General features: G+C 43.1%; 1 protein-coding gene across 1 annotated transcript in view; it reads left to right on the plus strand.

Annotated features, from left to right (window-relative positions):
• Window positions 1-26,259, plus strand: part of ece2a (endothelin converting enzyme 2a) — a gene marked incomplete at its 3' end in the record, with an annotated part of 86,657 nt that overhangs the window by 26,283 nt on the left and 34,115 nt on the right. Inside the window, exon 3 of the mRNA XM_083991898.1 lies at window positions 12,850-13,133. Coding sequence (XP_083848024.1) covers window positions 12,850-13,133 — 284 coding nt within the window. The remainder of the gene's footprint in view (window positions 1-12,849; window positions 13,134-26,259) is intronic.

Consider the following 26,259-nt stretch of genomic DNA (forward strand, 5'->3'; position numbering starts at 1 on the left):
CTCGGAGCATCACAGATATTACCACTGTGACATTCAGAGCTCCTCTTGCAGTTCCTGCTCCCATGACCATAGAAGTACTTCCTCTTGGTTGAGAGGGTGACATAAGTGGTCTTGGTCTTGAACACTATAGTGAAAGGTCACAGATTTCTTTTTTTCTCCCTTTTTCAAAAGTTGGACATATTATGGTGTTTAGACGGAGCCTGTTGGGACACAAACACAATCTGACTTCTCATGTCCTTCTTCTCACCTCCTCCTCTTCTTGTTTCTTGCTTTTCTCATGGACGAAGAACATCCAGTTCCTGCCAAACAGGAAGTGGTCATGATTCAGTGAGAACAGACTATCGTGTGTGTGTGTGTCAGTGTGTGTGTGTGTGTGTGTGTCAGTGTGTTTTTCTACAGTCCAGCCCGGTCCACTTCCTCAGTCACTGGGACAATAGATCAACCGACCTTCCCTGTATTCATCCGTATTACGCAACGGCCGTATGCAGATGACTGAAAGAACTGGTGTGTGTGAGTCTGTCACAGAGTGATGGAGAGTAGTGATGAGGCATTGGCATATGTAGTAGTAGCCATCCAGAGGAAGAAGATGAAGCATGCAGCATTAATCACCTTCTTTATCCACCAGCCTGTCTCAGAGGCTGACTCACTCTTCATTAGCAACTTGACTGCTGTCAGCTGCTCACTACTGGTCCAAATGCAGACTGATGACCATACTGTCATGTCACGACAAAATACATACAGTAACTATTTTGGACCACCTGTTGAAAAGTCTACAACTTTGAGGCAACTGATGCAATTAAATGCCTTGATTATGTTTAAAGGGCCCATATTATGCAAAATCCACTTTCTACAGGTTTTGTAGTGGTCCTATGTGTTCCTGTGGCCTTTCTATGACGCCTGGAGGTGAAAAAAGTCTGTTCACTCCCTTAATTGATTTCTACACTTTTTTGAGATCGTGTCTCCAAACGGGCGAATTGGAAGTGCTGGCAGACTTGACGTCAGGATGCGCTGAACTCAGGTGACTCCACCTCCCGGTACTTCCTTATCCTCCCCCTGGGCCAGTCTGGAAAAACGTGAGCTCCGCCCGCTGACACTTTTCCGGAACAGCGAACCTCTCTCTCCCCGTCCGCCGTCCGTCATTTGACATGAAGCGGTCGACCTACGGGAGGAGCGGTCCGTACCGCGGCGGCCAGATGATCATTTTGAATCATTGACTGAAAAACAGCCGCCGGTCATTAAAAATGAAATTGCGGATCAGAGAATATTGGGATGATACCGCTTCTCATCAGCGCAGCGGTCCTCATCACGGAATGAGAGACAACTGAACGAGGAAGTCTCCTCTCCCGGCGCAAAACCACGTCAATATTCTCCGGTAGCTTCTCATCAGTCCATACAACAGTGCACAGTTTGTGCTGCTCCTCAGTTTCACTACACGTTTTCTTTATTTGACAGTTTCACACAGAACTTTCTGGTAGGAGTCTCTCCATGTTTCTCCTTCTGCCACAGTAAAAAGAAAAAAGAAAAAAAAGGAACATTTACATTTTTTCAGACAAGATGCCAGTCTCAGATTTTTTTTTTTTTTTTTTTTTCGGAAATCAATGCCCGACCCCTGTCCCAATGTCAACACTGGCACATGTACCTGTAGTGAAAACCACACCCTCTGCCCGTGACAGCTGTGGAGTGGACGTGGTTTGCACATCTTATTTGCATTTCAAGGTGCAGACACAGAAATGGCTCGTTTGCAGGAGAGCTCTGGAGAGCCACTTTTAGATTACTGAGATGTAGAGCTGCAGATTGATTTGGGGACAATACACTAGGAATACAATATGGTTGGACAACTTAGAACCATGTGAAATAGTTGAAAAACAGCATAATATGGGACCTTTAAGGACACTGTCAAATCTATCTATCTATCTATCTATCTATCTATCTATCTATCTATCTATCTATCTATCTATCTATCTATCTATCTATCTATCTATCATGCACATTTTGAATTTTTTTTCTGACCGATAACCGACGCTCGTTAACCGATTATTAACCGATAAGATAGATTAGAAACAAGAAAACCAGAAGACATAGTGGAGAACTATTACATCTGAATGACATCCAAGTTGTCTGCTACTGTCACTCATCGTCATTATTGTCCTGGTTGAAATAAATAAAAAATGATAATACATAAAAGTGGTGACAAAAAGTCAAGGGGCAGGGGCCCACTTCAGTATTTTTTTTACGGGGCCCAGAATTACTAGCAACGGCCCTGGATATATGTAAGGATGAAGTGTGATGAACATTACAAGTGGTCTTTTGTTGTTGAATCATAAAATTGTCAACACCTGCACCGCTTTAACACAGGCAGAAGGCAGCTTTAGCCATTTAAATAGCTGGCACAGATGTTAATGTGCAATCAATGAATGGCATTTAATGACTTAGTTTATGCACTACCACGCTATATTAATGAGGAAGGTGATGTTTAATGGAGTTGGCAGTTTGAAATTTAGCATTAAATGTTTCCCACGGTTAAATGTTAATGTGCTCTTCGCTCAAAACTGACTGACCTCCCTGTCAAAGTTTGGTATTTGCCAAGAGTCCCGCACCCTCATATGTCCAGGCAGCAATTGTTTTACGCATGGGTGCAATGCAGCGTAGCCCAGGCCTGAAGGGACAGTTTGAAGATTGGATGTTGGTTAATGAGGGAAGGGGCTGCTGACTGAATGAACATGAGACTACTATAAAACCAGTTTACATTGTGATGCTGCAGATGCATTTCTAGTGCAAGTGTTCTTCCAGCCTATGACTCTCACTCTCATCACAAAGTGCAGAATCTCAACATTTATTTTGCATGTACTACAACTACATTTAAAGCGGGAAGATCAGTCATTTTATATCAATAATACAAAATTCAACTTGTTCTTTCGTCCTCTGATAACTCTTTTTCTAAGCATGCAGATATGTGATTATGCCTGATTCCTATGCAAACTAAATGATGCTGAGCAATTTTCAGGACACCCGAGTGTTTCAGTGCCGTGTGTGGAGCCGTTGTCAGGAGCCTTGATTTTTTTCAGCACTGAAGTATTGAGACCAAAGACTCTGATCAGACGATGACAGAATGACACTGCGGAGAGACATGCTATTTCCTCCTGCAGGGATCAATGCTTGGTCAGCCATAAAGCTCCCACACTGGGCCGGCCCTCATCTGTAAAACCTGATCCATTTTGCATAATCACACCAAGGTCAGGCAACAGAGCCATTTACATATAGACGCAGGCACCTTGAACTGACAAACTCGCCTGCCAACCAGGCAGAAAATGAACTAGTCAAGTTTGAGCCTCTGTGTACGTGTGCAAGTGTGTGTGTGTGTATAAAACTTCAGAATACCTGTGCTTTTTCGGCCGTTTCATTTTGTCACAGACGTGGTCTTGGTAGGTGGCTAATTGAAAATGTCTATACTGCTGTTACTTTCTCTTCCCCCCTCGACACAGCGACGTGTTTGTGTGTGTGCGCACGTCTCTGTGTGTGTATTTATTTTCTGTGTTCGTGTTCTTGTTCACAGCATGTGTCAGACTATCCACCAACATTACACTTACTGGGACACAGATATTTCTCCAAGTTTTGGCCTCATTTAAATCTTACCTCACACAACGCACACATTTAGAAGAAAAAAGGGATGAAACTTCCAGTTTTCCTGCAGTGAAATGTCGTTGTCACTTGTCTAACTTGTGATAATTGTCATGAAATCTCTGATGGATCTTTGTGGGCTCGTCTCTGTACCTTCTGAGTTTTTATCTCTGTGACTTTGCCTAATCTTTACTGTTATAATGTGCTGTGTTTTTCTTGCTGAGGCGGTGTGCACCGAACCCGTGCTGCATGCAGGTTCCTCACGTTGACAGTGACGTCTCTGTGAGTCTTGCATCTTCCAGCTTCATGCAGCATGTCGGCGAGGGCTGCTGCTGTGAAGGTAAAAACAAAAGAGTATCTACAACTCTGGGTGTTTCTGCCTACTGCTGTACTTAGTCAGGGTGCAGGTTAGGGAGACTAATCCCAGATTAAAGGGAGCAGAGGAATGATTCCTGAGAGTCTGATTGCACATACACACATTCACACCCTCACAGTTTCTTGCTGAATCATGACCTTCCTCTCTGCTGCTACACCGCTGACTGACAGACAGATTAAAACACTGCCAGTCAAAGAGAACAAACAGTACAGGGAGAGCGTGGTTAAGACACACACACAGACACACGCCGGCACGCACAGACACACACAAGCACAGACACATGCTTTCTTTCTAGAACACCCTCATGGAAAAATAAATATTGGTGCTTCAGCAACTGTCTAAAGGTGGCCATAATGAATATCAAGGGGAGTGAGAGGGGAAAGCTGTTGACAGACACAGCTGTTAACACAAATGTGTAAGCAAACAGCGCTTGACAAGCTTCTCCAGTTGAGTGTAGGTTGCATGACCCGACAAAAGGCTGTGACAAGATGGATTTTTCCACTGCGGTCAAAAGACGCCACACTTCAGTTGCTGAAGCAAATTGAGAGATCTGGGATTAGGTTTGCCCTTGTGTTAAATAGCTCTTGATTCACACAGTGTGAACGCCCAATTATAGGTAGGTTTACAGTTTACAGTTATGGGGTACACAGGCTGCTGTAGCCTATTGTGAACAACCACTGTGATGACGGCGCTGGGGATTTTCCATGTGGCAGGTGTGGAGCAGTGAAAGGTGTTGCGTACCATGGTGATGTGTTGCAGGTTTGGTGTTAGGCTGCACTGTAGAAAGAGAGGAACCTGAATAAATAAACAGATATTGAATGGAATACTTTTAAAGCTTGGATCCTAAACTAAAAACTATGGTTTTGTTCCCAACTGTAAAGTGTCTTATTTTAAACTGAGTAGTGACCATAACTTGACTTTTTTTTTGTATTTGTATCCTTGCATTTGAAGGTTTAGCTGTTGCTACATAACCAACATTGGCATCACTTAGACTCCAGTCTTCCCTGAAGACCTGGCACTGTGGAAAAGCTGCAGTACAACCTCTTGTCTTGTGAAAGCAGCAATGGCTGAATCTTTCACCACCTCTGAAACTGTTCAGTGTCAAAGAAAACGTATCAAATAGTCTCCTTAAAGGGACAACGATGAGTTTCTATTTGGTTATAATAATAATCAAAGTGTTTTTATTGAGTTTTCAAAAAGTATATCATTCATACAGAAAAACACGAACTCAAGTCCTACAGCACAATGTAAGACTAAACTACGAAACAATAACACGACATACCATACTGAAACCAGACATACCCAGACAGACAGACAGACAGTCTTGGATGAAAGTTATTATACAAACGGATTAGAAGATTAAAGAAAAGAAAAAAAAGGGTAAAAAGCTGCCAGTTATGTTGGAGCAGACGGAAACTCATTTTCAAAATAGGAAATAAAAGGCTGCCAGACCTTGGAGGATTTCTTGGTGTTGCCCTGTATAGTAAATCTAAGATGTTCTAATTTGAGGTGTGCCATAACCTCTTCCACCCATCGTTTATGGGATGGCGGTGTTGCCTTTATCCAGTTAAATAGGATCAGTCTCCTAGCCAACAGTGAGGTGAATGCTATTGCCTTCCTCTGAGAGACTGTTAGTTGAGTTTCCCTCGGTGCCTCACCAAAGATGGCTGTCAGAGGCACTGGCTCTATATCTTTGTTATAAATGACCTGTTTACCTCCGCTTCGCGTCGGGCCGAACAACGCCCCTTAGCCGTGGTATAATGAGCATATACCATGGCCTGTCGTGATATATTGCTTAAATATAAATAAATAAATAAATAAATATATATATATATATATATATATATATATATATATATATATATATATATATATATATATATATATATATATATATATATATATATATATATATATATATATATATATACATACACAGTATGTGTATTATGGAGTGCAGTATTTACTCTCACCAGATTGTAACTCAGGAGCCTGTGTCCGGCTCTGGAGCAGCTGTTCCTCAACTACCAAAACACCAACTCATTTCAGAAGAATGGCGCTCCTTCCTCTAGTAGAAATGTAATATATCATCGATGAGTATTAGTGATGGGGGATGCCATGATGTGATGATGAGTGGACTCTGATATGCTGTGTGGGGTGTTGATGGATCTAATGAGAGTTTTGTGCAGCCACTCCTGTGGGATGAAAAGTGGGAGGGAGACAGACGTGGACACAATAGCTGCAGTACCAGGCTGTTGTCTGAGTAGCAGACTGTGATCATATCTACTTACTTCATTGTGCCATCATCTGTTGTTGTTGTTGTTGTTGACTCTGGAAGTGTCACAACATCCTTTACAAGGTCGACTCTGCAGTGATATAGCTGACCCGTGCCGTGTGTGTTTGTACCACTAGTTGGTTGCACAGATGGAGCAGGCCAAATTGTATCATTTGGACTCTACAGTACCAACACACTCTCACTCTCTCTCTCTCTTACACTCTCACTCTCTCTCTTACACTCTCACTCTCTCTCTCACTCACTTGACTCCTACTCACCCCTGTTGCTCCCAGCTCGCCCACTTTGTCTGACAGCTGCCCATCAGTAGAGCTCTGACCATCACTCTTGATCTCCAGACTTTTACTTACAGAACCTTTTTTTGAGGGGAGGTTTTTTCTTTTCTTTTTTTTTGGTTGATTTTGAGTGAAAAAACTCTTAGGCTTCTCATTTATTAATAAAAACCCCCACAAATGTGCAACAAGGGGAGTTAACACATATATGGAGGGTAGAGTTGGAGGTTTTCAATAACTTCATCCCCCCCAAAAAGAGAGAGAGAGAGAAAAGATGGCTCCCTTTTCTCGTGGCCATCCACTAAGCCTCTGTTCCTGGAACCCGGTGAGGTTTTGGATCCAGGAGACGCTTTCGGCTGCATGCCACTACAGAGAAGCAGATTCATACATTTGAGTCTTTCAAGAAGTCCTCCATCACTCATAAACACACACACACACACACACACACACACACACACACACACACACACACACACACACACACACACACACACACACACACACACACACACACACACACACACACACACACACACACACAGACCTCACACTCCATCAAACAGTCACACTGTCACGGGCACACACTTAATTATTCAGTCGCTAATTATCTCGTATACGCGGTTATGCAACTGAGGTTGCTTTTGTGAGCGGAGGGAAGGAGAGACTTCGGAGGAGAACTTGGCGGAAAAAGCTGAGCTTTTTGAGAGAATTTCATCTGGCCTCACTGCTGATGCAACTTCTCCAGAGCTTCTGAAACTGCTTGAAAAACATGAAAATAAAGAGTTGTTGCTATATGTGGGGAAAAGATGCAGAGATGGTGCGAAAAAGACAAAATGCACACACACTTAACCACAAAGCCTACTTAAATATCCCTCCCTCTCTTTAAATAGTCGCTAGATTTGCCATGTGCATGTGATGTAAAGACATTTAGAATAGGAGAAAGGATTCGGTGTACGAGGGATGCTCAGCTCCATGGAGACACGGCTGGTTAGTTCACCCATTTATTCGTCTCTTTTTTCCCTTCTCTCCTTTCTGCTTATTCCTCCTCTGTCCTTTTCACCTTCATCTCTACCTTTCTCTCTCTTATCTCACTCCCATTTATTATTGCTTGTAGTCCCCTCTCTCTCTCTTCCAGTGCTCTAATCTTCCTCCATCCTCTCTTCCTCTACTTCTCCTCCTTCCTGCCTCTTCTCTGTCCTCTGTCTCAATGTGAAGTCTCTTTCTTTGAAGAGAAAATTTGAAGAGGGGGTCAATAAAACATGGTCATTTCTCAACTGTTCTTTCCATTCCTCCACTACTGCTTGAGTAGACAGAGGAGTGCAACACCTTGAATATTGTCAGAGGTAGAGTCAGAAAGTTTACCCTGTTTAAATGAAGTCATACAGGCCAAACAAATGAAAGGTCATGATTGTGTGTTAAATGTCCACAAACGCCTGTCACATAAACGTTCATGCCTAATTAATCAGGTAACAGAAGACCATAACTTAAAGGAAACATAACAAGAGGTAATTGGTTAAAACAAGACCCAGTGTGACACGTCTACCTTCATCATCGTCCTGGTGCGCCCACACATGCACAAACACACGTGCAGGCTTCTTGTGATCTGTCACGACCACTCACAGTCACACTCAACATCACATTGTGCACAAAACTGCATCGACAATGTGAACATCATGGAAAATTCTCCCCCAGGTCCATTTTTATTTATAGCAGTTTGCTCTTGCTGAACATTAAGATGTTTGGTATTTGTTTTGACCGGTAACATAACACATCCACACACACAGCCACATGATTAATGCGCACAGACTTGAAAACTCACGCACAAAAACAGGGCGTTTTTCATTTGTTGACATTTGCAGTAGATACGGCTGAACTTTGTGAAGCGTCGCCATGGCATCAGTTTACTTTGGGGCTAGCCCGCAGCCTGCTGGGTGCGTGGGTGTGCAGGGGGGCTCGGTGTTGTTGCTCCAGCGCATGTGGACATCACCTTTCATCAGCGCTGGCCACACTCCCCCCTCACCCCATCCTTAATGTGTCCTAAACCAATCTGCGATGCGAACGAATACCCGGCATGCCTCTGACATCATGGAGTTTCCACTGCTGCGCCCGGCTCACCTCAGAGATAGCAGCTTTGATATTTTACCCCGCTGGCTCACTGGCAGGGGTTCCCCACCCACAGCCCCTTCGGACCATAGATGGGCTCTAGAGAGTCACTGTTTTTGTGGAAGGGAGGTCATCTGATAGCTCAAAGGTCAAATCGCAAACAGTTCACGTTGAGTAAGAGTCAAGGAGCTCGACTCTAAACTGTTGCAATTACTATGGAGAAGCTTAAATCTTCACCGACATGTTTGCTAAAGGAAAGACTAAGGCTTTTCTCCACATCAGTGTGATTATTCTTGATGTAGAATTTGAATGGAGATACAAATATTCTGATGGAGCTGCATTTTCTTGATGGCCAAAAAGCATTTATATAATCATTAAAGTTCTGTTTTCTCTTTTCCAGATTGCAGATTGATGTCTACGTCTATATGCTGTATTATGTGTGCCCTGCCCCAATGTTACCACCTTGCTTGCTTTGTCCTCATGGTGGATTATGTGAAAAAAGAATTTCCCTACTAAGGGACAATAAAGTCTAAAGTCTAGTGTGAAGTTTCTATCAACCCGTGCACACTGCTGTAACAATATCCCCTGCAACTTTTTGCTGTAAATGAGGTGAGCACCCATGACCACCTTGTGTTAGTTAGTCTTTACAGATAAAACAGCTAAGAAAACAGCTCAGAAAGTCAGATTTTTTTTTTCCCCTGCTGTTTGAAGCATCTTCGTTTATGTTGTAATCCTACATGGCACAGGTTTAGTGGATTGAACTAAAAAACTATCCCAGCCAACCAGTTTGATGGAGAAATGTTGTCATTCAGGAAAAATAGCGTTGTGTGGTCCTCTTCCTCATGTTCAGTGAAGCGGCCATGTCTGAGCAGCAGAGGAATGCACCGTTATTCCAGTGGATTACCTTTGAGGTTTCCTTCCCTGTGGTGCATCTCCACAGCTTATACTAGTCACATTTCTTTTCCCCCCTGAATATCAAAGGCTCTGTCAGGTCAGACCTGCAATCTGATACCATTGTTGTACAGAGCATCTCTGACTCTGCCGGAAGGAACCACGTCCATGTTTGGACATAATTCCTCTCCGAGCCAGCAGCTGCTCCGCTTCCTCTCCAATTTTAAGAAATCTTGCTTGTGTAGAATTTCCTGTATAAATAGACACGAGGAAGCAAACGCGGCGAACAAACAGTTTACACATGTCACAAACAGATGACAGATGTTCACTACAGTTTGTTTTTTCTTGCAGATTTGTTATGAGTGGGATGATGCTTTTTAAAACCAGGACTCAAATTTTCCATCACAGACATGCATGCGCTCACACAGCCGGCAGGACGAGGTGATATGACACCTCTAACTTTAGTCCACCGCTCTGGATAATCCAGTTAGGATGCGCTCTGTGGCCATCAGGAGACTTTAGCTTCCTCTTTTCCAGATGGAAGGAAAAAAAAAACCCAGGCTTCAGTCTGGCCTGGACTGGCCTGGTATCCTCAGTAAACCTTCGCCACAGAAACGCACACTCTGGGATATAGAACGTCTCTGGATCTACACACACACACACACACACACACACACACTGATACGTGTACAGCGAGCTTGGTTACAGCTCCTCTTTGGCGTGTGTGTGTGTGTGTGCATGTGTGCATGTATAAGGTCATAGGTTGCGGGGGGCACCAGTTGATGTCACAGACCCAAAAATGAGAGGAGTGCCCTTGATGACAGCCTGGCAACTATAATTGTCGTGACAACCCCTAGGAATGAGCCGTCATGTGACACCCCTTTCCTCAGAGTCGAGTGCATGGAAAAAGAAAACACACACTCGCACACATAGCTGTGTCAGCGGGGAAAACCCTTTGGAAACAATGTCTGGCTTGCCTGGAGATCTGAGAGGGGAGTGCAGAGCACCAAATGTGGGCATAAAAAAAGGCTGCAGACCCTCATTTTGACCTCAATCTGGACAGTGAGTGCAAAATGATTTTCTTTGTTTTTCATAAAGGATGATTTCTTTATGATGTTTCTGACCTATTTTTTGAGTGGAAGGAATTCTCCTGTAACTCATATCTTGTTTGTCAGGTTGCCTTTCCTCCATATTTTCCAGAGTGGTTGCTCGCTTTTGGCACACGCCAAGCAAGATTAAAGCCATCTAAAATAACCTGTTGAGCCTGTGTAATTCAACTCCCACACATTCTCTCATATTCCAGCCATCCATAAAGAAAGCGTTGGACTATCTGAGAGTGACAAGAAGCCCTGACATATTTCCCCTCTTGTTTTGAAGCCAACGTCACCGGGGGGAGCCATCAGGGCTCAAGCCCTCTGATGTCTGCAGTGCACACACAACACGTACAGATACACACACTCCTGCATGCATTTGCACTGCAATATCTCTGGAGTGGATGATGCACAGGCTTCTTTTTACTCAATGTTTTAATGTGTCTCTGACTGTTTTCCTTTTCTCCCCTCCTCTTCATTTCACTTCTGTTTTCATCAGTTTTTACCTCGCATCTGCTACTTCTCACTTGTCCACGTATGTCTATACGTGTCAATTAATGCCTGCTATGATTGTACAAGATGAGATTTCTACAGCGACACCAGACCCGTCTAAATAGGTTACAAATGTGTTGTTGAGCGTGTGAGGTTGCTAACTGAATCAGTCTTACACACACACTCACATGCACATGCACACACACAGACACACACACACACACACACACTCGGAGGCTGGTAATTAGTCGGAGCAGTAAGGTGATAACAAGCGCCAGCCACACGTTTGCAACAGAGGTGTCAATGCCAACGTGCTGCCGGAAGTCACAGCCCCACCTATCGCACTGTTCTCCCCCCTTTCCCAGGCAGTTACCCATAAACACACACACACACACACTGAGAGTGTAAGATAAAATGACCATTGTGCAAGCTTACACTCAAGAACCTTTACTGAAACAAATATGTGCATCAACTAAGTTTGTGTGCCTCCCTCCCAGGCTTCCTCCCACTCCTCTCTTTCCCTCTTTTTCTTTTGCCTGTCTTCTCCACCCACTCCTCCTCCATCTACACGATCTATGAGTCATCTGATCCAAAAGGTGAGATGCTGCGTTTAGTAGATTATTTTCATCTCATCTTGCTACATGAGAGGTTATCTTCACTTTTCCTTTAGTCTCCTTTTTAAAATAAAAATATTTCTTTAATTTCTCTCCTCTGCTTTCATCCGTCTGTCACCTAGAGACGAGCTACAAGTTGAAACCGTGTTGCTGCTGTTTATGACAGGCACCGAGGAGATTCAGAGGGGGTTTGAGTCATCGCGGCGAAATGAAAATATCAGCGCACCTCGACACACTGGGGATCCATCACGCCGCAAAACAATGCCGTGAAAAGTAAAAAAAAAGATAAAAAAACTCAAGCAGGATTACAATCAACCGCCATGTGCACAAACACCAGGAACTCCTGCAGTGGAAACACGGCTTTTTACTATCTCACGATTCAATTCGATTCTGATTTTTGGGGCTACGATGCGATTCAAAATCGATTTTCGATTCAAAATGATTTGATTCATAATGATTTCTGCTTCAGTCTATCTGTGTGCAAAGGATCCTCATGATCTTTTCCAGTCTGCTTTGCAAGACAGAATGACTGAAGTGACTTTTTCACATTTATTGAGTTTTAAACATTTATCCATGCTTAGATGGAATTGTTGAAACTGTTGCATAAAAGCAATATCACATATTGCTTAAGTAACAAAATAATTAAAAGTGCAGTTAAACATGCTGGCTTTTAAATTCTAAGGAAATGGAGGCCAACAGCCAGCAGATTTGTTTCATTTTTTTAATTTTTTAAAATCAATTTTGGGACATTTTATATTGATTCTGAATCGTATTAAATGAGAATTGCGATTCTTATGTGAATACATTTTTTTGGAACACCCCTAGTGTCTACTGTGTGTGTATGTGTATGTCTCAGTCTCATCAATTACAGAAGGTGGTCCCAGCTATCAGTCTCTGTTGTCATGATAGCAGCTATGTAACTGTTCGACTATGTGCTGTTGCTGTCATGGTCACACCGTCGTTCACTCATTCTGAAAAACACTTTGTAGACTTGACTCATCAGAGACATATTGTTCCTCCTCATCCCCCGTTCCCTCACTCTCTCCTCTCCTCTCCTCTCCCATCATGTTCACCGTTCTCTTCCTTCTCCTTCCCTCAGGTTGCGGGAACAGCAGCATGAGCGGCGACATGTACGGCGCCGGCTACCGCTCCATCACCAACATAGATTACTCCTCGGTGTGCATCGGCGCAATGACCGACAGGTACAGCGACTGCCCGGGTCTGACCTGGCATCAGATGGACGTTCGCCAGCTCTGCTTTCCCGCCGCGTCCTTTGATGTCATCCTGGAGAAGGCCACGCTGGACGCCATCATGGTGGAAGAGAAATCACCCTGGGATGTGTCCCCTCAGACTGCCTGTTTCATCCACCAAGCACTTACAGAGGTATCGTTAACAAAAGTCTGTGTGTCTGTCCTCACCGGGGTTTGATATTTAGTAGACTGAGAGCCTGGTATTTGCTGGGAATTCTCACCAATATCAATTCCATTTTTCTTGATAAATACCAGCGGGGACATGGGGATTTTAGCATAAACCCTCTTATGTCTCTGTGTGTTTGTGCACTGAAAACTCCCTATAAATCTTCCTCTAAACCTCTCGCAGCTAAACACTCGAGTCCAACCGTCAAATACCATGATTACATGCCGTGTATGTAGCTCAACTTTCAGCTGCAGCAGTTGAAGAAGTTGCATAATCAGACATTATCAGGAGCACTCACATGTGCATAAGGTACAGTTGGTCTAACATTATAACTCAACATCTAGTAGCAATGATCCCACGCCTTCAACCATGGGCAAAAAAAAAAGAAAACAGCTGTATGCAACAGACTGCTAACCTCAGATTACCACATTAAGATCAAGCACTCCCATATGATATAGCATCAATGCTCATGGTTGGTATTGTGTTTTATTTCTATTTTGTAAAAACAAGAAAAAAAGAAATATCCATATATTATGCAATAATTTATGCGGTTATTTATCTTTGGTGGGAAAATAAGTATTCTTGGAAAGTAATCAGTAGTCTTTGGTTCATCTGCTAGCCCCAGCATTTTTGCTTTTTCAGATTACTGTAATATGGTCTTGATTGGTGTGAAATTCATACTTCAAAGGGCCTGTGTATATGTTACACAACCTTAAGAGGATGTTATGACAGCTACAACATCTCAGTCCCCCCCCCTGGTCGTTGGCTCGAAGTTCAGGAAGTCTATGATTTGATATGCAGATGAGGAGCGCATGAACTTCAAGTCAACATCACAGTTGACCATGTTTGTTTTAATTGTTGGAAGCTACGATTGCGATTTATTGTGAAGCCCTAAAGCAGAAAAACAAACATAAAACAGTCTCCACACACACCTATGAAGGTTTAAATGCGCACAGCTGTGTATCTGTAAATGACTTCTCAGCGACAGTGAAGTCGATAATAGCGGCACTTTACATCTCCACTTCATCTCTGCAGCTCCATCAGTTTGACCGGCTGACTTACACGATGTGGAGTGCCCTTCAGCTGCTGGCTGCCGCTCGAACCGCCGCTGTGTCAATGTGACAATGATGATGTTTTGGCCATTAGCCACGCTTGACCTTGACACACTAAGACAAGAGACACCGCTATCAACAAATGTAGGTGACTCCCGAACTCTGAATGGGATAGAATTACTCATGATGTACTCAGTGCCGCATTCGGTGCTCGGCTAAATGGAATAATGCAGTGGTAGAAAAGGTCATATTGTGTGAATCATGTTAATGGAAGCAGGTAGAGACAACTAAGTACTGCACGATAATGCAAATACAAAAAAAAAAACATGTTTTACTGAAAGATTTCCATCCTTTTAAAAAAAAAAACAACAACTAAATTTGTAAAATTACACATAAGAGCTTGTCGTCACCACGCTGATGGTTTGGATTTGACATTAACGGTGCCTGGTGGCATTCAACAAGTTGAAAATTATACAGTATCGTATCAGATACTTTGTCATCACATCCTATTTAGTGACTGCCCTCACTGCAGCCAAGGAGTGCTCTTCCTTCTCTGCTATTCGTATCATTTCCACTGTGCAGGTTTTCAGGCTGTCAATATTTCCTGAATGGCTCCATTAAGAAAATAGCTGGACATTTGAAAACCTCACGGTCCTCAGGCCTGAGCTTGTTCAGATTTGTTTGTTTTGTGTGTCATCACTTGAAACAGCGCCGGGTAAAATAGAAATGAAATCAGGGATTTGCGTGATACATTGCACAAATTTACTGTTTCCCTGAGAGAAGACGATGCCTGAAAAAATGTTATCAGACCAAAGTATTCAAAGGATCTTTTGATCTCCCGCTCACATCAACTCAGATTTGAATGCCATGAGCTTTACAAGGGACAAGCCTGACTCAAGACATAAACAAAGGCTGCATGCTCTGCCGTATATGTGCTAACAATAGACTCACGCGCATACACAAAAAGCAGACAGTGTCCTGGGTGTTTTCCTCCAACAGAAGGAGGCATTAAAGAAGGATCAGTGAGTGTGTTTGGGGGACAGATGGAAGGATTTGACTTCCCTTTGAAAGAAGTGAAGCTGAACTCACGAAGCGGCCCGGTTTGAGTCGAGTTCCTCCTCACTCAGCATCACCTGCCTCCCTTCACACCATCGCTTCTTCTCACTTGTTCCTCTCACTCCGTTTTTCCCCCTCATTTCCACTTTCCCTCCTCTCACCTGCTCCGTGCTCAGGGCAAGACGGTGATGTGCCATTGTGTTCATATTGTCTTTTCTGCTGCACTCTCAAGTGTTGTGCATCTTCATGTGTGCAGATACCAGACACCAGTGTGTAATCACCATGAAGCTGATAGTCCTCTGCACTGCTGTATTTTTTTGCTCTCTCTCTCTGTTTCTCTCTCTTGCTGTAGCTTGTATGGGTACAGCAGTCACGATTCCTGCTAATGTGTGTATCTGTGTGTGTGTTTTGCAAGGAATGTGGGAGGTGGGTAGTCTCATCCTCGCAAGAAAACATTCTCACAAATGAAAGAAAAAGGGACAGACGGGGAGAGATGAGAGAGCGTGATTGAAAGAAAGGCGAGGAGGAAAGAGAAAGTGAGGCTCTGAATGAGAGAGAAAATGTCCTGAGTGAAGGAGAGGGTGACGAGAGGGGAGGGAGGAGATCCCTGAAGAATCTTTTGTTAAATTCACACACAATGAAGGAGGGAATGGGATTGAAGGAAAAACTGCACGGCAGCACAGGAGAAAAGAGGAAGAAGTAGAGGGGCGAGAAAAGAGAAGAGAGAGAGAGCGGGAGACAGAAACCAAGACTGACAGAAAGCTAATGAGCAGTGCGCCAGTGTGAGACCGATGGAAAGAAGTTAGCAGAGGGGAGAAAGAGACGGAGAGAGGGAGGGAGGGAGGGGAAAAAGTGGAGTGCACTTTGATCTAAAATCTGCTTTGAGAGTGTTTTCTAATAAAAGCAAACATGTTGAGGTACAAAAAGCAAACTTCATCACTGGATTATTGCTCAGTGTTAGTATGAAATAGAAAGAAAAACACACAAAATCACGATGAGTTGTGTTAAAGTAATAAGATATAAAACCTGCACAGAGCGAACGGATCAAATGCAGCAGAACTCACACAGTCTTGGCCGGTTTGAACCAAAGACACTAACACATACTGTATATATATATATATATATATATATATATATATATATATATATATATATATATAGGGCTGAGCTACAATACAAACAAATACAGTTTTATTTTAGTTGCTAACATCCACACACACACACACAAAATCTCACAGTCGAGGCCGTGGTGCACTGAGGTGTGAAATTTATTTCACAGCCTGACACGCTCTGTGAATCACTCTTACTGTTGCTATGGTGACTCCTTCGTTGGATATCATCTCAGACTAACACTTTTAATTGCTAACCTTTAGTCCTGTTTAAGAGGTAAAGAGCAGTCCTTGGGCTCGCTCAGAGAGGTAAGGCCCGTGGTTTTCGGGTCGTCTCCAAAAACGTTGAAGGTTATTATTCAGCCCTGTTCAGAAGAGGTGAATATAAATCTGTGGTTTAAGGTGATGCATGGAGATTTTCTCTCTTTGCATCTCCACTGGGCAGTGCAGAGTCAGCTGAAGAGCAGTGTCCCTGGAGGAGTCGGGGCTTTTTTTTTTCCTCTCTGAAGTGGAGATTGTTGATAATGCAGGCTGTAATTTTAGCCTAGTTTACAAGTTTGGTAATTCAGCACGGTGTCGGCGTATTAGTAAGAGGATCTGAATTAAGCCAAGTCGTTCTTCTGTTCAGTGAGAAAAAACTTTGCCTGAGGAGTTATAAAACTTGTGGTAGAAGGTGTCTGCTGCAGACCTTTTGTTTCCATAGTTTATTTCTGCAATCGAAACTTCACTCGAACCGAAATCTGGTTTATTTCTGTGTTTTTGAGATTTTCTGTGTGTGTGTGTGTGTGAGTGTGTGTGTGTGTGTGTTGAAAAGGTTTTTAATGAGCTCCGGGAGTCTGAACTTTAACACCCTCTGATCGTCTGTGGTGACTTCCACTGACAGATCAATTCATTCGATTCAACTTCTTCTTCATCTAGAAAATCATTTGTCATCATGACCAACTCAGGTAATCAGGCTTTAAATTCACGTGTTTTGTTCCTGGCTTGAAGGATGCAAGTGTCACTGTAAGGCCGGGGTCGGACTACACGATTTTTTTGTCTTTTACGATGTCAGATTAAATGATCAAAGCGGCATAAATTCTTGCCTTGTCTTGGTTGGGAGACTGGCAACACTACAAGTATCACCCCGACCAATCATCGATCACGACCGATCACGACGCTGCACGAGTTCAGGCCATCGGGAAGGCATCACAACAACAAAAGACATGAAAAATAAAAGGAAGAACAAGGATCGTGGAGCCGGTCCAGGGTCCGGTGAAGACGACAGTAGGCTATGGACCGTTCTTCAGAGAGAACTTAAGGTGCATTAACAAATGTGTACACCTCAAAACCACTAACCTATAGAGGGATTACCAGCCTACGTCACAGACGTTCTACTGCGCATGTCGCCTGCAGAAAGAGAGCAGCAAGAGCCGTGATCAGGTCTTTTTGTGCTGTTTAGTTGCACTAATTGTTTTGATAAAAATAACAAAACGCGCAAATTTAACAGAATACCGTCAACTCGCACCCCTTTCAAGGCAAACGAGAGGGAAAATAGTACATTGGCGATTAATTTCGAGCAATATAACGTGTTAGATACGTTGGTTTGAATGGTGATAAAGCTAGATATGCCCACAGGCACAGCTGTAACGTTATAACTGCAGCGAATGAGTTGTAAAATGTTTACTACGACAGTGACTGAAGACGAGGTCACATACTAATGGAAAGCAAGCTGACATTAATTAACGTTAAGCTATATTGTTTTACATTACCGGTCCGGTACATACTCAGCCATGCACGTAACGTTACAGTTACGTTATGCAGTTGTTCCAGACTTTAGACAGGTCCGTCCTCTTCCCTCGTCTCTGACCAGGCAGCAGCTCAGTCCTCACAGACACTGAGTTTTGTAATCGTGAGTGTTTTCCTGAACATGATTGTCTGTTAAATAGCTGTAGGTAACGTTAGGGATGCACAGTGTTGTTTTTACCGCTGACCGACGCCGTGCTGTGAGAGTCCGTGGCTTGTCCCGTGGCTGAGTTGCCGTTGCCGCGGTACAAACTCGATCCTCCGTCCTGACGGTTTTTTTTTTTTTTTTTCCTGCCGTTATAAAACTATAAAACAGTCTATGTATAAAACACACACTACATCAGTAGGTGATAAACTGTTGTAGTAGGCTGACAACATCGCTAGCAAACACCGCTTTGACTACACTAGATCCATGGAGGTAACCATGACAACCGGTTCTTTCTGCAGTCAGGTTGCGCACGCATCCTGACTTGTTGGTAAACAGATAATCCCTCTATATCGCGCACATGAAGCACATATTCACTGTGTGTAAACAAACACTGCATCAGAGCACGTCGTAGAGATGTTAGACTTTCCATCGGGGCGTAGTACAGTGTCGTACAGTGTTGTAGAGCGTCCTAGATGCAAAATTGCTGTTGGTCAGTTACTACACGTCCGTTCGTCATTCCTGACGCTCATAATCGGGCCGGACGCTGGAAATGTGTCGGCCACAACAAAATCGTGTAAAAAATGGCCTGAAATCGTGTAGTCTGATCCTGCCTTAACAAAACATCAAAATGCTTCAGCTTGTGCTGGTGACAGTGCAGAACTTTGTCAGATTTGCAGAAAAGCAGCCTCAGTAGTCATACATCACAACACATATTTCAAATTCCTCCTGGCAGACATGTTGACTTGTCAAAGCAGGAAAGGCATGTGTGTAACATTAAAGACGGTTCTGTGGTGTAAGTTACACCTGTGTTTGACTGTCACATAGCATCATGTTTATGTGGCCCTTCTTCCCAAATAAGTGCAGTTATTAACTATGGTCACATGGCTTAGATAAACTGCAGGTTTCACTGCATTGTTGGGGAGTTGCATATTTAAAAAGAGCTTTAATTAATTTTATTTGATTTAATAAGCAAACACAGGGCAAATTCTGCCACAATCATTTAGTGATTTAGTACCAACATGCTACTAATGTATCTGCTGCTGCAACCCACATTCACTAACCAATCAGAACGTGGCCTTAAATGTTGCAGATGTTTCTGCTGTGGCCAACAACAACAACAACAACAACAACCACAGAGCAAAGTGCAGTAGATGGATGATGACACAGATTGTGACCAAAACTATAATTAGGCCCATTTCACACAATGTAGAGCACAACAAATATGTACCACCGCTGCTGCTGCTGCTGTTGCTGCTGCTGCTGCTGCTGCTGCTCAGTCACCACCCCACAATCATAGCCACCCTCAGTTAATGGAGGTTTGTGGCATTACTCAAGCTTTTCACATCATGTCATTGCTCTTTTCCTCTGTACCTCTCTATCCATCTGTATGTGAAATCTGAGACAAGCTTCACTTTTTGTTCCTTATGATTCGACAGATATGTTACCTGTTGCATGCACCTGAGGAGGAGGCGCTTAGGAGTGTCAAAGTGCACCCAGCTGAGATTCATCACAATAAAAAGAGATGGAGTTTTTGCAGAAGTGTTATGACAAGTGATTTGATTTCATTGTTTTTCTCATCCTTTTTATTTGTACATGACATAGATCTTCATTCACATTTTTGTGCTGAGTTTCAAGTGTGTTAAAGGGCTTTTTCATATTTGAGTAAGAATCATTCAATCACCACATTTTCAAGGAATCCCCACCTCCACCGGGCTAGCATACTGGAAAATATATGACTGTGTACCCACCCACCCATCATGGTGGAGAGACTCATTTCATGACATCATCCTGAGCTGGTTTAATGCAGAGACAGAGCGAGGGAGACATTCATTGACATTGATTGGTTGTCCCTGGCTCCTGTTGTGGAGAGTTCTCCCCCTGCTCCATTACCAGGAAGCTTGGAGGCCTGCTGGGAAGGCAGCCACCGGGGAACATTCATATTAGAAAACACACATACACACGCATAAGATCTAGCCTTATTTCTCAGTTTGTGAAGTGCTTTTTAGTTATATATCTTAAATAAGATGGAGCATTAACTGTGTGTGTGTGTGTGTGTGTGTGTGTCTGTTTCTCTGTCAATGTCTGCATGTTTTATTGCTGTTCGAACCTTTTGTGCCAGGATAAAGTGGATTACACCAATCCACTTTATTCTCCCTCTCTTTTCACACTCTCCCTTTTCTATCTCACTGTCTTCCATGTTTGTGCACTGTAAAAGGCAAACTTGAAAGGCTGGAAAAATAAGACTCGGTTTAATTTGGAGGCTCCCACTTCATTTCTGACATTTCGATTCAGTCCAAGCTGGACTTTAAATTTCCAGCAGGCGTGTGTGTGTGTGTGTGTATTTTTTTTTTTGGCTACATAAAAAGATGGACATAATGTGTGGAACTTTGAAAAGAGATTTGCTTTTTTTAGTGCTATTACACTTGAAACAGTCCTCTGAACTGCAGTGTTTGCATTGCAAGTGAAAGATAATGATTTGCACCAGTTTTTGAACAGTCTTACCGCGAAGTCAATTTGCTCTTTTTTTAGCCTGTTTTTCTTTACATTTTGGCCATTAGTAGTCTGCCCGTATCAGTGACAGACTACTTTGATATTGAAAACTTCTTCAACTCATTCATGAGATATATGGAGCATTTTTTTGTTGATGCCCTTCTCTGAGCCGACTTTTGGCCATTTTTTCCACAGATGGACACAGGAGATAATGATAGCCTCGGGAGGTGTAAGTCACACTGAATCTAAAAATATGTGTATCATGTCTCAGAGTTCGGATTTGACTGAGTTATAACTCCAAGAAGGAGTCTGATTTTTGACGCAAATTACACCAATCAGGCACTTAGGGTTTAAAGTACCTTAATTGCTTTTCACCGCGGCGGTATCTTTGCATCATGTCTCTTCCCCACCGCGCCCAACTCCAACTGCCTCTCACCGACTGAAAACCTCTGTTAGTGGATGAAAATTAATTTGCATTCTGCAGGTTTATTAAAGGTCAGGAAGGAAGTTGTTGGTCCCAGTAACCAAAGTGATGCAACCTGATGTTTTTCCTTTACTTTATAGCTTGTGTGTTTATCAACCAGCCTTCTGCATCTTCTTTACCCATCTGTGTAATATGTATATACATACAATGGTAATTGCTTATCTAGAGTGTGCGTCCCAAACTGCAATTGTGTGTGTGAGTCAACTCGAATTTGCATACCCACAGGCTGCGTTGTATGTGTGAATATGTGTACACTACCATGCATGAATGCTTTTGCGTATCTCTGCATCATTGTGTGTTCATACCTCTATAGCTTGTCCCTGTGTGTAATGCGTGCGCGTGTGTGAGAGAGAGAGAGAGGGTTCTGGCCCGATGAGCCCTCTCCTCTCCATTTCCAGTGGAGGGAAAGTAGAGCAGTGGAGCACACGTCAGTGAGAGGGAGCGTGGATGATTTCAGATCTGGTTGCGCATGTGTAGAGAGATGTGAGGCTGGAATCAACAACACTGTGCGAGTGCGTTTTTTGTATACCAGTAAAATATCCTTCTTTTTTTTTTTCATGTCACTCACTTGTTTCATGCTTTTTGTGGTGCAGCCGTGTGCACGCGGGCAAAGGGTTTTACCAAACGCTTGTATGCATATTCACACATCTGCATCTACAAGTCTTTACGTTTAATCTTATGCATGTATGTATGTATGTATGTATGTATATGGGATGGACTGCGGAGCTGAGTCCTCCAGGCTCTCAAGAGATTTTCACACTCAGGCATGATTCTCTGCACGTGCTCAGTCATACATACACTCGCCATACACATTGGCAGATGGCCTGCCCCACGCATACAAACACACCACCAAAACAACACATACACTACATAATATATTTATTTTGAGCCCTGTTTGGAGTATATTATAGACATTTAACATCACAGTATGTTGGTGCGCTGCGAGTAGTATCTGAAAATCCATGTCATCAGCTTTAGCCAGCCTGCTTCTTTTTTTCAGTTTTGCATTTTTTAAAAAGACGAGTGCTCTGTGAATAAGAGTTTGCTTTCCCCTTTTGTTAATGAAGACTGTATGCAGCAAGAGACAAACGCAGATGCACTTTTGGAATCGAGAATATGCTCAAATTATTAGACTTATAGATTTCTTATAATTTAATAAAACCATGTTCTCTTTCTCTTTGTTTAATATTCCCACTTCCTGTGGGAAGTCCTGTGCCCTAGTTTCATGTCCAGTCATCTCTGCTCTATTCACCTTGTGCTCACGTCTCTCCGTAGATACTGTCGTTAATCCAGCATTAAGGTTTGTCCCATGCAGACAGCTGTGAGTAGGGAAGCCCCGGGAGCCAGATGCAACCCCTCTGTTCTCTAATACACACATGTACTCTTCCTCCACACACACACACACACACACACACAGACAGACACAGACACACACAGACAGACATACGCACGCATATGCTGTGTCAAGTTTGAAGGTATTTTCCACATGAATGTAACATGTCCGTTATTATGCTGACACGATGCAGCTGTGTTAAACATGGGTCATTGCTAAGTCTCATAAATGTGACTGCATGATTTAATGCACGCACGCATGGACACAGAAACACACACACACGCACACACACACGCACACACATGGAGTTCTGGTCTAAATCCTGCAGTTCTGTCATGTCATCTGTGCACCTGATTGCATTATTACTGTGAGAGATTATAAAAGATTATTATCTAGTGGGACTACCCTTTAGAGGTGTGTGCGTGTGTGTGTGTGTGTGTGTGTGTGTGAGCGCGAAGTAGAGAGAGTGTAGGTACACGTATGTACAGTACTGTGGGATTAATTTTAAAGGCGTATTATCATGATACACACTGTAGTAGAGTTTAATATGAGAGTGAGGGAAATGGCTGTGCAGGCTGGTTTTATACTTTTTAAGATGAAACAAACGAAATGAAATATGTTAAAGACGCACAGAAACATGTTTATCTAACAGAAAGTTATGTAAACAGTGAAAACCTGTGCATGGGGCAAGCCCAAAATCAAGTAAACACGTGACATGTGCACGCGCCTTCACACACACACACGCACACACTCGCCACAGAATGTCCTGCCTTGCTCGCCGTTGCCTAGGCGACCAGTGTGGACTACAGAGCACTGTTCCTATGGAAACAACGAATGCCTAAAGGAGGAAGATCATTAATTGGAATAAGAGAATATAGACGAGAGGGATGAGGAAGACAAGAGACGGAGGGAAGGATAATGAGAGCAGCTCAGCAGAGGTGTGGTCAGATGTGGTGAAAAGAAATACCCACACACTCGGAAATGAATTAATTCATGGGCGTATGTCAGTTTCTCCAGTGTCAGTTTCTCCTTTCAGTGAATCCTCTTGTAAGTGTTGATAAGTTAGTCATTGTTTGTTTTACCCGGTGACATGAGCACAACCTGGAAGAGAGTAAAAAGTGGGAAATCCGTATTTAGAGTGATGTGTGTAAGATCAGTGCAGGCCACAGGGAAGTGGAGTGCAGCACTAAAGCCTCTGGAGAAGGTTAGGAGTTTACACACATCTCCCAGGAGTGTGTGAGTGTGAGTGTGTGTGTGTGTGTGTGTGTGTGACTCCACATGCAACCATGTTTTTGTATTCCTGAGCGCATAAAACCTTATTACTGTCAGTCTATATAGGGCAGAGTTTTTTTTTTTTTTTTTTTTCTGTGACGTACCCTCACAACCACTTCATCAACATGTCATTTCTGTGTTGCACTGATTTTTAATTGGATGTTGTTTGGTTTGGTCTCTAAATTAAATTTTTTCGGTCGTTACAATCACATTTGCATTTGTGCTATCGCCACTTGGCTGTATCAGCTATTCCTCCGTTACATTTAGCAATTTCAGTTTCTCTGACTGAAATACAGTAAGTTCCTCCACCTGTTGCCTGGCTGGAGATGCTGGTCCTTTGGTATTTTAACTATGAGTAGTAGACCCAGTGTTTCCAGCCTCTGTGCTAAGATTAACGAACCGGCTTCTGACATAAGTCTTATTACAGGAGGTTTATACCTGTTTATTTAGGTATTCATAGTTTGATAGTTTGACAATTCCCCTCTACTGTGCATTTCCATTGGCTTAATAAAAAATGTAAATATTATGGCTATTTCAGACTTTAAAAGTTTGTATTGACACAAAGAAGGGCCTTACTGTTTCTTTTTTACAGACACTTAAAAACTGTCTACAATGTGAGCTTTTAAAATATTTAATAAGTGTTATTTATAAAGAGTGCACAGTTTCTCAGTTGGCTGTAGAATGTAGAAGCTTCGATGATTGGACACACGCTCCATCCTCTCCCTCTCTGCCTCCGTCTGTATCTCTCATCTCTTTTGTTCTTCGATCACAGAGTGTTAGAATGCAGGGGAATCGATATGGACACTTTTCTCTCATTAGGAGAGGAGGGAGGGAGCAAGGAGGAGCAACTATGCTCCGTGTTTACCTGCTCCTGTTTGTTCCTCTCCTGTTGAAAGCTAGCTCTGCAGGTGATGAGGGGTTTTGGGAGGTCAAGTCCACTTTGTGTTTCGTTCCAGCCCATGCAACCTGTAGAAATGTGTTGTGTGCCCCCCACCCCCACCCCCACCCCAACATGTGTTGTCTGGCTGCAACCAGGTTAATCTGCAGTTTCATCTCTCTGGGTTTGCCTCTAATTACACATTATGGATCATGTATTCTATCATGTACTGCACATTAAAAGATCAGGGACGCAAGCAAACATGCAGGCTTATGTTCACGAGAGTGTTATTACACCAGAGTGGATGGTATAGTCGGCGCCAAGGGGAGGTCGGGGAAAATTCTCTCATCTAATGTGAAGAAAAACATCGCTCTGACATAACAGGGTTGACCACAGACCTGGGTTTATTTTTCTCTGCATGCTATGTATTTATATATGTGTGGATATCCTTGGGAATCTGATACACAATTTCGGTCATGCAGGAAAAAACATGTTTGTTTGGCATGCGTTTGCAGGAGCAGAGAGAGAGAGAAGAGATTTTTTTCCAACTGTCTTTATGTAATTACAATATATGAAATTAAAAACAAAGATATTGTATACGGACATGAACGTATACATATCTGTACATCTACTGTAACTTAACATAAAACACACAAACACACACACACACACAGACGTTTCGTTTCTGGATAGATAGAACTCAGCCAAGTGTGAAAACACCCTCCCTCCACACAGCAGATCAATCAAGCCTGCAGTTGGGTCACTTTCTCTCCTCCACTGCACTCCACTCTCTTTATCTCTCTCTCCCCGCTTGAACCTTTACCCGTCCACCGAAGTTGTTGATGTCACACTCCCACAGCGGAGACACAGAAGAGTCACGAGAAACAGCTTTTCCACTGCCGGGCACACAGGTCTACACAACATAATGCTGGTTCCATTTCAAGTGACCAAAATGACCTCCTCACTCTTGAGCTAATGGACCTGAGCAGCAGCTAAGGTAACAGCTATTTGCTGCTTAAAGGAGTGGATGAAGCAGGGAGAGAGGGCGCTGATTTGGACTCATGGGGCTTGACCCTCTCGCGCCAGAAATAGACCTGTTTCCTGCAGGTACAAACAGATCATGTAACTCATCCATTGTCAGCTGAGTCATCCAGGGCTCTGAAGCAGAATGAAGTTGGAGGAAGCACCTGCACACTGACTTGTAAAGACTTTATACAGTTTTTAATTTTGTTTCCACTCTTCCTGGTATCACATATGGTTAGTTATACAAGAGTCGTTTTTCCTCCCCACACTGTAGTTAAAGCAGAAGTAAGCAATCCGGTCGTTTTGGCTAACTTTTTGTCAGCCGATGGAGTTAGCAGCCCCCGCCCTCGTCATGGATCTATTGGTCCTCGTCCCTACGTCACCACATTCACGCGCATCCCTTGGCTGCACACACAGCCCTTAATGCCGTTCTCTCTCCTCATTGGATAAAGGTTGTAGGATAC

This window comes from Trachurus trachurus (genome assembly GCF_905171665.1).
Source record: "Trachurus trachurus genome assembly, chromosome: 17".
Lineage (NCBI taxonomy): Eukaryota > Metazoa > Chordata > Actinopteri > Carangiformes > Carangidae > Trachurus > Trachurus trachurus.